At 44.3% G+C, this 13335-nt stretch overlaps 1 protein-coding gene across 3 annotated transcripts in view; it reads right to left on the bottom strand.

The window, feature by feature from the left end:
* The window catches only part of LOC126188073 (tyrosine-protein kinase transmembrane receptor Ror-like), a 675128-nt gene that overhangs the window by 188686 nt on the left and 473107 nt on the right, over positions 1 to 13335 (bottom strand). For all 3 annotated transcript variants that reach the window (XM_049929521.1, XM_049929522.1, XM_049929520.1), the window contains one exon: positions 11184 to 11266. In XM_049929521.1, coding sequence (XP_049785478.1) covers positions 11184 to 11266 — 83 coding nt within the window. The remainder of the gene's footprint in view (positions 1 to 11183; positions 11267 to 13335) is intronic.

Below are 13335 nucleotides of genomic sequence, written 5' to 3'. Positions count from 1 at the left end.
AAACATTGGACTATTGAACAGTGCAAAAACGTGATGCGGAGTGGCGAATCACGGTACACAATGTAGCGATCCGGTGACAGGCTTTGGGTATGGCGGATGCCCGGTAAACGTCATCTGCCAGCGTGTGCAGTGCCAAAAGCAAAATTCGGAGGCGGTGGTGTTATGGTGTGGTCATGTTTTCCATGGAGGGGGCTTGCACCTCTTGTTTCGCGTGACACTATCACAGCACAGGCCTTCATTGATGTTTTAAGCTCCTTCTTGCTTCCCGCTGTTGAAGAGCAATTCGGGGATGGCGATTGCATCTTTCAACACGATCTAACACCTTTTCATAATACAAGGCCTGTGTCGGAGTGGTTACACGACAATAACATCCCTGTAATAGACTGGTCTGCACAGAGTGCTGACCTGAATCCTATAGAACACCTTAGGGATGTTTTGGAACGTCGGTTTCTTGCCAGGTCTCACCGACCGACATCGATACCTCTCCTCAGTGCAGCACTCCATTCCCCAAGAAAACTTCGAGCACCTGATTGAACGTATGGCTCCGAGAGTGGAAGCTGTCATCAAGGCTAAGGGTGCGCCAACATCATACTGAATTCCAGCATTACCGATGGAGGGCACACGAACTTGTAAGTCTTTTTCAGCCAGGTGTCCGGATACTTTTGATCACATAGTGTACATGTAGATGGGGTTTAGTCGATTTTGACACTCGCCGGTAAGATTCAAAGAAATTTCGTGAATGAAGGTAGGAAGCTACGGGACATCTTTTCAATTTGAAGGCGAAAAGCGGATACTGGTGATATAGTTTTGAGATTCTACAATTTATTGGCTCTCGATCCATGTGTTTCTGGTGTATATCAGTTAAATGACTTTTCTTTCGTGAAACTGTTACTGAACTGATACGTCTCCCTCCATGTAGTGAGCAGTATCGATCATCCCATTATCTTCCCTTCGCTTGCATGGGGACAAGAACGGAAAACGTAACCGAGACGGTTTGCAGCTTTCGAGTGTTGCTCTTGAACTTTTCTGCGCATGTGAGGTGCCTACTCTCTAAATAGTCTCAAGGGTGTTACGGCGAAGAACTATCATGATAACATGACATTAACCTGGTAGACCCGCTGTGACGGGAGAACATCACCACACGATAACGACCTCAGCCACACTATTGCCTCACAGCGCATTCAGATACGTTGCAGTGGAACGGGAAAGTCGTACGTTAGGACGTTAGAGGAAAATGAGGTGAACTTTTTCGTCAATCAAGTATTTGTACCAGAGGAGTCATACTGTTTCCTCCAAACGCTCATTCTACGAGTCCAAATACACTCCTGGAAATTGAAATAAGAACACCGTGAATTCATTGTCCCAGGAAGGGGAAACTTTATTGACACATTCCTGGGGTCAGATACATCACATGATCACACTGACAGAACCACAGGCACATAGACACAGGCAACAGAGCATGCACAATGTCGGCACTAGTACAGTGTATATCCACCTTTCGCAGCAATGCAGGCTGCTATTCTCCCATGGAGACGATCGTAGAGATGCTGGATGTAGTCCTGTGGAACGGCTTGCCATGCCATTTCCACCTGGCGCCTCAGTTGGACCAGCGTTCGTGCTGGACGTGCAGACCGCGTGAGACGACGCTTCATCCAGTCCCAAACATGCTCAACGGGGGACAGATCCGGAGATCTTGCTGGCCAGGGTAGTTGACTTACACCTTCTAGAGCACGTTGGGTGGCACGGGATACATGCGGACGTGCATTGTCCTGTTAGAACAGCAAGTTCCCTTGCCGGTCTAGGAATGGTAGAACGATGGGTCCGATGACGGTTTGGATGTACCGTGCACTATTCAGTGTCCCATCGACGATCACCAGTGGTGTACGGCCAGTGTAGGAGATCGCTCCCCACACCATGATGCCGGGTGTTGGCCCTGTGTGCCTCGGTCGTATGCAGTCCTGATTGTGGCGCTCACCTGCACGGCGCCAAACACGCATACGACCATCATTGGCACCAAGGCAGAAGCGACTCTCATCGCTGAAGACGACACGTCTCCATTCGTCCCTCCATTCACGCCTGTCGCGACACCACTGGAGGCGGGCTGCACGATGTTGGGGCGTGAGCGGAAGACGGCCTAACGGTGTGCGGGACCGTAGCCCAGCTTCATGGAGACGGTTGCGAATGGTCCTCGCCGATACCCCAGGAGCAATAGTGTCCCTAATTTGCTGGGAAGTGGCGGTGCGGTCCCCTACGGCACTGCATAGGATCCTACGGTCTTGGCGTGCATCCGTGCGTCGCTGCGGTCCGGTCCCAGGTCGACAGGCACGTGCACCTTCCGCCGACCACTGGCGACAACATCGATGTACTGTGGAGACCTCACGTCCCACGTGTTGAGCAATTCGGCGGTACGTCCACCCGGCCTCCCGCATGCCCACTATACGCCCTCGCTCAAAGTCCGTCAACTGCACATACGGTTCACGTCCACGCTGTCGCGGCATGCTACCAGTGTTAAAGACTGCGATGGAGCTCCGTATGCCACGGCAAACTGGCTGACACTGACGGCGGCGGTGCACAAATGCTGCGCAGCTAGCGCCATTCGACGGCCAACACCGCGGTTCCTGGTGTGTCCGCTGTGCCGTGCGTGTGATCATTGCTTGTACAGCCCTCTCGCAGTGTCCGGAGCAAGTATGGTGGGTCTGACACACCGGTGTCAATGTGTTCTTTTTTCCATTTCCAGGAGTGTATTTCAAATGGATCTGAGCACTATGGGACTATCTGAAGTCATCAGTCCCCTAGAACGTAGAACTACTTAAACGAAACTAACCTAAGGACATCACACACATCCATGCCCGAGGCAGGATTCGAATCTGCGACCGTAGCGATCACGCGGTTCCAGACTGAAGCACCTAGAACCGCTCGGCCACACCGGCCAGCATTCTACGGCCCGCCACGAATTCCTTTCCTGTGCTAACCTCTTCATCTCAGAGTAGCACCTGCAACCTACGTCCTCAATTATTTGCTTGACGTATTCCAATCTCTGTCTTCCTCTACAGTTTTTGCCCTCTACAGCTACCTCTAGTAACATGGAAGTCGTTCCCTCATGTCTTAGCAGATGTCCTACCATCCTGTCCCTTCTCCTTATCAGTGTTTTCCACATATTCCTTTCCTCTCCGATTCTGCGTAGAACCTCCTCATTCCTTACCTTATCAGTCCACCTAATTTTCAACATTCGTCTATAGCACCACATCTCAAATGCTTCGATTCTCTTCTGTTCCGGTTTTCCCACAGTCCACGTTTCACTACCATACAATGCTGTACTCCAGACGTACATCCTCAGAAATTTCTTCCTCAAATTAAGGCCGGTATTTGATATTAGTAGACTTCTCTTGACCAGAAATGCCTTTTTTGCCATAGCGAGTCTGCTTTTGAAGTCCTTCTTGCTCCGTCCGTCATTGGTCATTTTACTGCCTAGGTAGCAGAATTCCTTAACTTCATTGACTTCGTGACCATCCATCCTGATGTTAAGTTTCTCGCTGTTCTCATTTCTTCTACTTCTCATTACCTTCGTCTTTCTCCGATTTACTCTCAAACCATACTGTGTGCTCATTAGACTGTTCATTCCGTTCCACAGATCATTTAATTCTTCTTCACTTTCACTCAGGATAGCAATATCATCAGCGAATCGTATCACTGATATCCTTTCACCTTGTATTTTAATTCCACTCCTGAACCTTTCTTTTATTTCCATCATTGCTTCCTCGATGTACAGATTGAAGAGTAGGGGCGGAAGCCTACAGCCTTGTCTTACACCCTTCTTAATATGAGCACTTCGTTCTTGATCGTCCACTATTATTATTCCCTCTTGGTTGTTGTACATATTGTATATGACCCGTCTCTCCCTATAGCTTACCCCTATAGCTTACCCCTACTTTTTTCAGAATCTCGAACAGCTTGCACCATTTTATATTGTCGAACGCTTTTTCCAGGTCGACAAATCCTATGAAAGTGTCTTGATTCTTCTTTAGTCTTGCTTCCATTATTAGCCGTAACGTCAGAATTGCCTCTCTCGTCCCTTTACTTTTCCTAAAGCCAAACTGATCGTCACCTAGTGCATTCTCAATTTTCTTTTCCGTTCTTCTGTATATTATTTTTGTAAGCAGCTTCGATGCATGAGCTGTTAAGCTGATTGTGCGATAATTCCCGCACTTGTCAGCTCTTGCCGTCTTCGTGATTGTGTGGATGATGCTTTTCCGAAAGTCAGATGGTATATCGCCAGGCTCATATATTCTACACACCAACGTGAATAGTCGATTTGTTGCCACTTCCCCCAATGATTTTAGAAATTCTGATGGAATGTTATCTATCCCTTCTGCCTTATTTGAGTGTAAGTCCTCCAAAGCTCTTTTAAATTCCGATTCTAATATTGGATCCCCTCTCTCTTCTAAATCGACTCCTGTTTCTTCTTCTACCACATCAGATAAATCTTCACCCTCATAGAGGCTTTCAATGTATTCTTTCCACCTATCTGCTCTCTCCTCTGCATTTAACAGTGGAATTCCCGTTGCACTCTTAATGTTACCACCGTTGCTTTTAATGTCACCAAAGGTTGTTTTGACTTCCCTGTATGCTGAGTCTGTCCTTCCGACAATCATATCTTTTTCGATGTCTTCACATTTTTCCTACAGCCATTTCGTCTTAGCTTCCCTGCACTTCCTATTTATTTCATTCCTCAGCGACTTGTATTTCTGTATTCCCGATTTTCCCGGAACATGTTTGTACTTCCTCCTTTCATCAATCAACTGAAGTATTTCTTCTGTTAGCCATGGTTTCTTCGCAGCTACCTTCTTTGTACCTATGTTTTCCTTCCCAACTTCTGTGATGGTCCTTTTTAGAGATGCCCATTCCTCTTCAACTGTACTGCCTACTGCGCTATTCCTTATTGCTGTATCTATAGCGTTAGAGAACTTCAAACGTATCTCGTCATTCCTTAGTACTTCCGTATCCCACTTCTTTGCGTATTGATTCTTCCTGACTAATGTCTTGAACTTCAGCCTACTCTTCATCACTACTATATTGTGATCTGAGTCTATATCTGCTCCTGGGTACGCCTTACAATCCAGTATCTGATCTCGGAATCTCTGTCTGACGATGATGTAATCTAATTGTAAGCTTCCCGTATCTCCCGGCCTTTTCCAAGTATACCTCCTCCGCTTGTGATTCTTGAACAGGGTATTCGCTATTACTAGCTGAAACTTGTTACAGAACTCAATTAGTCTTTCTCCCCTTTCATTCCTTGTCCCAAGCCCATATTCTCCTGTAACCTTTTCTTCTACTCCTTCCCCTAAAACTGCATTCCAGTCGCCCATGACTATTAGATTTTCGTCCCCCTTTACATACTGCATTACCCTTTCAATATCCTCATACACTTCCTCTATCTGTTCATTTTCAGCTTGCGACGTCGGCATGTATACCTGAACTATCGTTGTCGGTGTTGGTCTGCTGTCGATTCTGATTAGAACAACCCGGTCACTGAACTGTTCACAGTAACACACCCTCTGCCCTACCTCCCTATTCATAACGAATCCCACACCTGTTATACCATTTACTGCTGCTGTTGATATTACCCGATACTCATCTGACCAGAAGTCCTTGTCTTCCTTCCACTTCACTTCACTGACCCCTACTATATCTAGATTGAGCCTTTGCATTTCCCTTTTCAGATTTTCTAGTTTCCCTACCACGTTCAAGCTTCTGACATTCCACGCCCCGACTCGTAGAACGTTATTCTTTCGTAGATTATTCAAACTTTTTCTCATGGTAGCCTCCCCGTTGGCAGTCCCCTCCCGGAGATCCGAATGGGGGACTATTCCGGAATCTTTTGCCAATGGAGAGATCATCATGACACTTCTTCAATTACAAGCCACATGTCCTGTGGATACACGTTACGTGTCTTTAATGCAGTGGTTTCCATTGCCTTCTGCATCCTCATGTCGTTGATCATTGCTGATTCTTCCGCCTTTAGGGGCAATTTCCCACCCCTAGGACAAGAGAGTGCCCTGAACCTCTATCCGCTCCTCCGCCCTCTTTGACAAGGCCGTTGGCAGAATGAGGCTGACTTCTTATGCCGGAAGTCTTCGGCCGCCAATGCTGATTATTTATCAAAATTTAGGCAGTGGCGGAGACCGAACCCGGGACCGAACACGTTTTTTTGATTATGAATCAAAGATGCTACCCCTAGACCACGGGTACTTCCTCTGCAGTTACTACATGTTATATCAGCCAAATGTCTTGCAAGGCGTATTAACTTGGGTAGTGCTTGTTATGTGGACGGACTTCTAAGAGGATCAGATACCCACTAATTATCATGTCGCTATTTAAATCACTTGATTTGTTTGACAAGGTTCAGCCTCCCGTGCTGAAGCATGCTTGCTGTTTATTGCGGTGGTCCTTGGGTGAAAGAAGCGAGTGATGACATACCCCCTTACATTCAGTAAATTTTGCCATTCCTTAAAGTTCTGGTGTGAATTTAACGCTTCATCTGTGTTCTTTGCGGATGCTTCTTATGGCGTTGGCCCAGCCAGGGCTCCCTAAGCCATTAATGGGATTTTTTTTTATCAAACCCTGTAGTGCGGGTTTTGCGACCAAAAATTGTCTACATCTTGCAGATGGAGCAAAACTGTGTTAGCTTATTGCAGTTCTGCTATATTCCTTGGTACCAGGAATTTTTACTTTTCCCTGCTTATGCTGTATAACTCAGTGGTACGGAATGAAAACGAGTAGCTAATCCATAAATCTAATCCCCAGGGAGTGAGATTCAGCTGCTTGTTGCCATGCTATATTGTTCATTTTACTGTGTTTGTTATTATAGCCTTGTGTTAAGTCTTAGAACCAGGTTAATTAAGCTGTTTGGTCGTGCTCTTATGGAGTGTCAAGAGTTCTACTGCCTGGCGCGAACCGCTCGCAAACCCAGTGCTCATAAAGAACCCCTCGAGTGCGAGGTCGCAGAAGACTAATGATGTTAACGGCATTTGACACCCCACATTTTGTCTACCATGCAACCACGATATTGGCTGCTAATGTGCAACAGGAGGCGGGACTGGGGGAATCCAACGGTGAGCACAGCACGATGCTACGGAGCGTAGTTGAAATGCTTAGTCGACTTGTAACTCACAACAATGCTACAGTGCTAGTGGTATTGTTACAAAGCAGATCAATGGTAACGAAAACAACCAAACATTGCACTATATGTACAACAACAGTTGTCGAAGTGGACATTTCTTTAGAAAGGAACCCAAAGAATTTCGCAGAGCAAGAAAGAAGTAGCAGATGAAATATTAGCGTTTCTGCAAGATGAGTCAGTAGAATGTGTGGCGTCGTATACGCTCGACTACGCGGACAATGTACATGAGTAAAACGATGACAATAAGTGCTTAACAAGTGAAAGTGATACTGAAAGTGATACCGGCTCCACTCAAACGTAGTACAATCGTTGTCCAAGGAGCGGGTATTAAACTTACATGGAAGATCATCCATGACACAGTAAAAAAGCAATAATGAACAGATTTCGGGTAAGTCGGCAGAAATACGACAGTGTTATGTATGAGAAAAACTACAGACATTCAAAGAGGACATGGTAAACTTGTTACAAAAGCTAGTGTTTGCGCATTTCAAGGATGCTCGATACAAATTTAGAGGATGTGCATGATAGTGACATTATACGCCATGCACATCAAATTGCGCGCGACATAGATCACAGTTATTGCAAAGGAACCGAGCGGAGTGGCCACACGGTTAGAGGCGCCATGTCACGGATTGCGCGGACCCGTCCCGTCGAAGTTTGAGTCCTCCCTCGGGTCTGGGTGTGTGTGTGTTGTTCTTAGCATAAATTAAGTTTGTTTAGTGTGTAAGTCTAGGGACCGATGATCTCAGCAGTTTGGTCCCTTAGGAATTCAAACACATCTGAACTTTTTTTTTTTTTTTCAAAGGAAGCAGTAAGTGGTTCACTACCTTTAAACAGTGCGACTGATTGTAAGACTTAAGGTATCGAAATTTCAAAGAAAGTTTCAACCTGACGACGCACTGCCAACTGCGGAATCGATCCGAAAATTTGTAGATGAGATAAACAAACTTAACCGATCAAACACATTGTGAGTCATTACCAGTTAATATTTTCGGTCATAATGGTTAACAGAACACTTTCAAATGAGCGTTACTAAAGACTAAGCTTCTGAATTCGCACTCAAGGGGTTCCTTGTCAGTGTATTTTTCAAATGTTTCAGCTTCAAATTTCCTGTTCCAGTTAATGAAAATGTCGTTTCTTAAACATTCTTTAAATTGATTTGAATGCCACTGAATGTGCGCAGATAAGGTTTAGTTGGGTATCACTGTGAGTACGGGTGAATTACGTCTTGCTAAAAATTTCAAGTGGTGTTTCATTTTATTTAAAGGCCTACACTGTTAAGATTATGTAATTTTACTATCATATGATCACTGGTGCAAAGTTTATTTGGTAAATTTCATCATATCTATGTCTTTGCTTCGCTGTGATCTCAGTTTTGAAATTAGTAACCTCTCGCTTTGATTTTATCATCATATCTTTGCTAATTTGATGAATTATGTGAAATTCTGTAATTTTTATAAATTCTAGTTCAAACGTACATTAACTAATGATATTCAATCCCCATTTGCTCGGGCCTTCCTTGCCCTTCTAGTGGAGGCGTCTCAGAACTCACTGCGTTTCTATTACCCCAGCTGAATTAAAATCTTACAACGCAGAAATCAGAAATTTTCTTTGCCGCACGGGGTAGCCGCTCGGTCTAAGGGGGCCATGTCACGATTTTCTCATCTTCCCCGTCGGAAGTTCGAGTCCTCCTTCGGCCAAGGGTGTGCGTGTTGTCCTTAGCGTAAGTTAGTTTGAGGCAGATTAAGTAGTGCGTTAGCTTAGGGACCGATTACCTCAGCAGTTTGGTATCATAAGAACTTACCACAAATTTTTTTATCATACTTTGTCGTTTTATTTCTGAAACTGGAAGTTCTCCTATAAGCCTTATATCTAATATTCTGGAGGATGAAAGACATAACTTAATAAGGTCTTTTATCTTTACCTTTTTTTTTACAAAAAAAGATGGTTAACACTCCACTATTTCTTCACTTTTCAGATTTCGGTGCTTCCACAGTAGTACACTTGTTGCTTTCTTATGCTCTTTCCCTTATTCCTTCATTTATTTTCACGTCCATGCACCTAAATAATCTTCTGAGTGCGTGAACTACAGTGTTCCATTCAACTCCTCCATTACTAGCCTCCATCCCCTCTTAATGTTCCTTGATTTGCCAACGAACAAATCAATAGATACAATGTCACAACAAGACCCTTATTTTCTTTCCGCGCCAGTCTACGGATTGTTTTGAAGCGGTCCACCATGAATTTCTCTTCTGCACCTACCTCTTCTCTCCGGCTAGCACCCAACGCCGCCAGTTATTTGGTGGATGAATTCTAATCTGTCTTCCTGTACAGTTCTTACGATCCACAGCTCCCTCTAGTACCACTTAAGGAATTTCGTGATATCTTAACACGTATCATATTACCCCGTCCCTTCTTCCTCGCTTCACCAATTCTCTGGAGAGCCTCCCCGTTTTTTACCTTTTCAGTACACCTAACTTTCAACATTGTTCTATAGCACCACATCTCAAACGGCACGATTCTCTTCTTTCCCGGTTTCCCCGCAGTCCGTTTCACCACCATGCTATACTGTGCTCCAAATTTCTCAGAAATTTGTTTATCAAATTACGGTCTATGTTTGATACTACTAAAATTCTCTTGGCCAGGAATGTGCTCTTTTCCTGTGCTAATATGCTTTTTACATCCTGCTCGCATCGTCTGCCATGGGATATTTTGCTTTCAGGATAGCTCAGTTCTTTAACTTCGTCTACTTTGTGATAGCCAGTTGTCATGTTTAGTTTCTCGCTTCTATAATTTCAGCAACTTTTCATTACTTTCGTCTTTCTTCGATTCACTCGCAATCCATATGTATATCCATTAGACTTTATATTCCATTCCTGATCCTGTAATTCATCTTCCCTTTCACTGAGGATTGCAATTCTGTCAGTGAATCTTATCACTGATGTCCTTCCACCCTGAATTTTAATCCTGCTCTTAAACTTTTCTTTTATTTCCGTCATTCCACCTTCGATGTTTAGATTCAACAGCATGGGCGAAAGACTGCATCCGTGACTTATATCCTAATTAAAATGCGCATTTCCTTCTTGCTCTTTCAATCTTTTGGTCCTCCTTGGCTGTTATACGTATTGTACACTACACTCCTTTCCTTACGGCTGACTTCTAATTTTGTCAGAATTTCTAATATCTTACACCATATTACACTGGCGAACCCTTTTTCCAGGTCGAAAAATGCTATTAACGTGTATTGATTTTTCTTCAGCCTTGATTTTATCACCAAGCGCAACGTAACGACTGTCTCTCTCTGGTGCCTTTACCTGCCTGAAAACCAAAGTGATCGTTATCTGACCGACACTCAGTTTTCCTTTTCATTCATCTATATATTATTGTTGTTAGCATCCTGGTTGCATGAGATGATTATGAGGATAATATTTTCCGAAAGTCGGATGGTATGTCGCAGGCTTCAGATGTTCTACATGCTGATTTCCTCGGATGATGATGTGTCCTTATCTTGTGAAAGACCGACAGTGAGACAGATAATCACAAAAAGTAAAATATCGAGTTTCAGTCTTCGATCGCTATTCTTTATTTTCAATTACCGGTTTCGGGCTAGCTGCCCATCTTCAGATCATATGTTGTAGTTACAGAGTAACTCTGTAACTACAACATATGATCTGAAGATGGGCAGCTAGCCCGAAAGTAACTCTGTAACTACAACATATGATCTGAAGATGGGCAGCTAGCCCGAAACCGGTAATTGAAAATAAAGAATAGCGATCGAAGACTGAAACTCGATATTTTACTTAATGAACGATCGCGGAATTCCCAGTGAGACAACTATGTCTAGTTTTGATAATCACAAAAAGGATCCAGGAAATGCTTTATGAGCAAAGTCTTCCGGATATAAGGGCTACGTCTAGAGGCAAAAATTTCAGGAACCGGATGACTGACGGCACTTGCAGACAGAGACTGGACGCTGTCTCTTGATTCTAGAGAGTGTACTTACCTCTGGCGCGAACGGTGGTGAGATGGTCCCGTTAGTCTTGTTGGTTGGCACGATCACAGGGATAGGCTGTGGTGTCACCGGGACTGCAACAAAAATAAGAAAAAAGTAACTATCAGAATTAACTATAGTTAATTACACACGCTTTGTTATTAATATCTACGTAACGTCCATTGCACCCATATTTTAACAACGATTTAATTAAATAATTAAATGAAATTTGTAAAATAAATTAAAGGTATTCTCTCTAAAAAAAATACACTTTCATTGTTTTTGTTATATCATTGTCGTAATGAAATCTGCATGTACTTCTAATGAGTTAGTTTATACACAAATGAGAGAAAATTACAGATATGCTACCGAAGAATTACAAGCAGACTGCTCTGACCAATGAAGCAGGTGGTTGGAGGGAGCTGTAAAACTAAACCTATTGTTATTACACGAAATTTGGAACAGAAATTAAAAATACTCTCTTAAAATTAAACAGTTGTGTAGTAGTCGAATCTGCGTGTACTCCTAACGAGTTACTTTACACCTAAATGAGAGGAAACTATATGTTACCGCAGAGTTATGTGAAGTCTACTCTGAACTGTTGAGCAGCTGGCTGTAGGGACATTCGGTTGTGATGTTTGTGCAGATATCTGCATGTTGTATCCGCCTGGTAGTTGTTTCCTACGCACACCAGGTAGTTTGTGCGGGTAGCCTCTCCGCTAGGAGGACATGCGTAAACGACTCTCATCAAAACACAGATATTTCCTTGCGTGTCCTGGGTTCTACCTCGGAGTTACACATCGCTTCCACACAACGTCTGGGAGCGGCCACCTCGTCGACAGGCAGCGTACCGTTCGCAGCAGAGACCGCTGGAGGCAGGTCACTATTTAGCTACTCCAGGCCACGCGTCCTCGCAGCGCCACGCCAATATCAATCCCCGCCGACTGTTTTGGGCCACTGCCGGACCGTGCGAAGTCAGTTATGACCTATGTGTCAGATCGGCAGTACCAGCGATTTTGTTTCCGTGCTCCCCGGTCCAGTTCACAGTGGTTGTCACCAGCAGTATGTCAGCCGTCATACGGCGGCAGTACAGGCGTAGTACCTTCCCAGACCTTCAAGCGGCCGGCTACCACGACTCATGCGCTGGTAGTATTTGCACACCACAGACAGCGTCAGAGGGGAGATGTGTATGTTATCTGTAGTTATGTGCATATTCGTCAAAGGACATTATAACTGAGATTCGTTTTATTAATAAAGTATCTTCGATCAGCGTCCAGTATGAGGCTACGTCATTGCAAATATTAACGTGTCGGTAAACCTCAGATGTAAAGAAAAAAACCCAGATTTAAAAATTTACTCTAAGTAGTTCAATGTGACCATATTCATTGAATCTACAGGGTGTTACAAAAAGGTACGGCCAAACTTTCAGGAAACATTCCTCACACAGAAATAAAGAATATATGTTATGTGAACATGTGTCCGGAAACACTTAATTTCCATGTTAGAGCTCATTTTAGTTTCCTCAGTATGTACTGTACTTCCTCGATTCACCGCCAGTTGGCCCAATTGAATGAAGGTAATGTTCACTTCGGTGCTTGTGTTGACATGCGACTTATTGCTCTACAGTGCTAGCATCAAGCACATCAGTACGTAGCATCAACAGGTTAGTGTTCATCACGAACGTGGTTTTGCAGTCAGATGCCCATTTAATGTATGGATTAGCACGGGGCAATAGCCGTGTCGCGGTACGTTTGTATCGAGACAGATTTCCAGAACGAAGGTGTCCCGACAGGAAGACGTTCGAAGCAATTGATCGTTGTCTTAGGGAGCACGGAACATTCCAGCCTATGACTCGCGACTAGGGAAGACCTAGAACGACGAGGACATCTGCAATGGACGAGGCAATTCTTCGTGCAGTTGACGATAACCCTAATGTCAGCGTCAGAGACGTTGCTGCTGTACAAGGTATCGTTGACCACGACACTGTATGGAGAGTGCTACGGTAGAAACAGTTGTTTCCGTACCATGTACAGCGTGTGCAGGCACTATCAGCAGCTGATTGGCCTCCACGGGTACACTTCTGCGAATGGTTCATCCAACAATGTGTCAATCCTCATTTCAGTGCAAATGTTCTCTTTACGGGTGAGGCTTCATTCCAACGTGA

Source organism: Schistocerca cancellata, chromosome 5 (genome assembly GCF_023864275.1).
Source record: "Schistocerca cancellata isolate TAMUIC-IGC-003103 chromosome 5, iqSchCanc2.1, whole genome shotgun sequence".
NCBI classification, from domain to species: domain Eukaryota; kingdom Metazoa; phylum Arthropoda; class Insecta; order Orthoptera; family Acrididae; genus Schistocerca; species Schistocerca cancellata.
The sequence above is the reverse complement of the archived record's forward strand: the minus strand, read 5'-3'. Positions and strand labels throughout refer to the sequence as shown.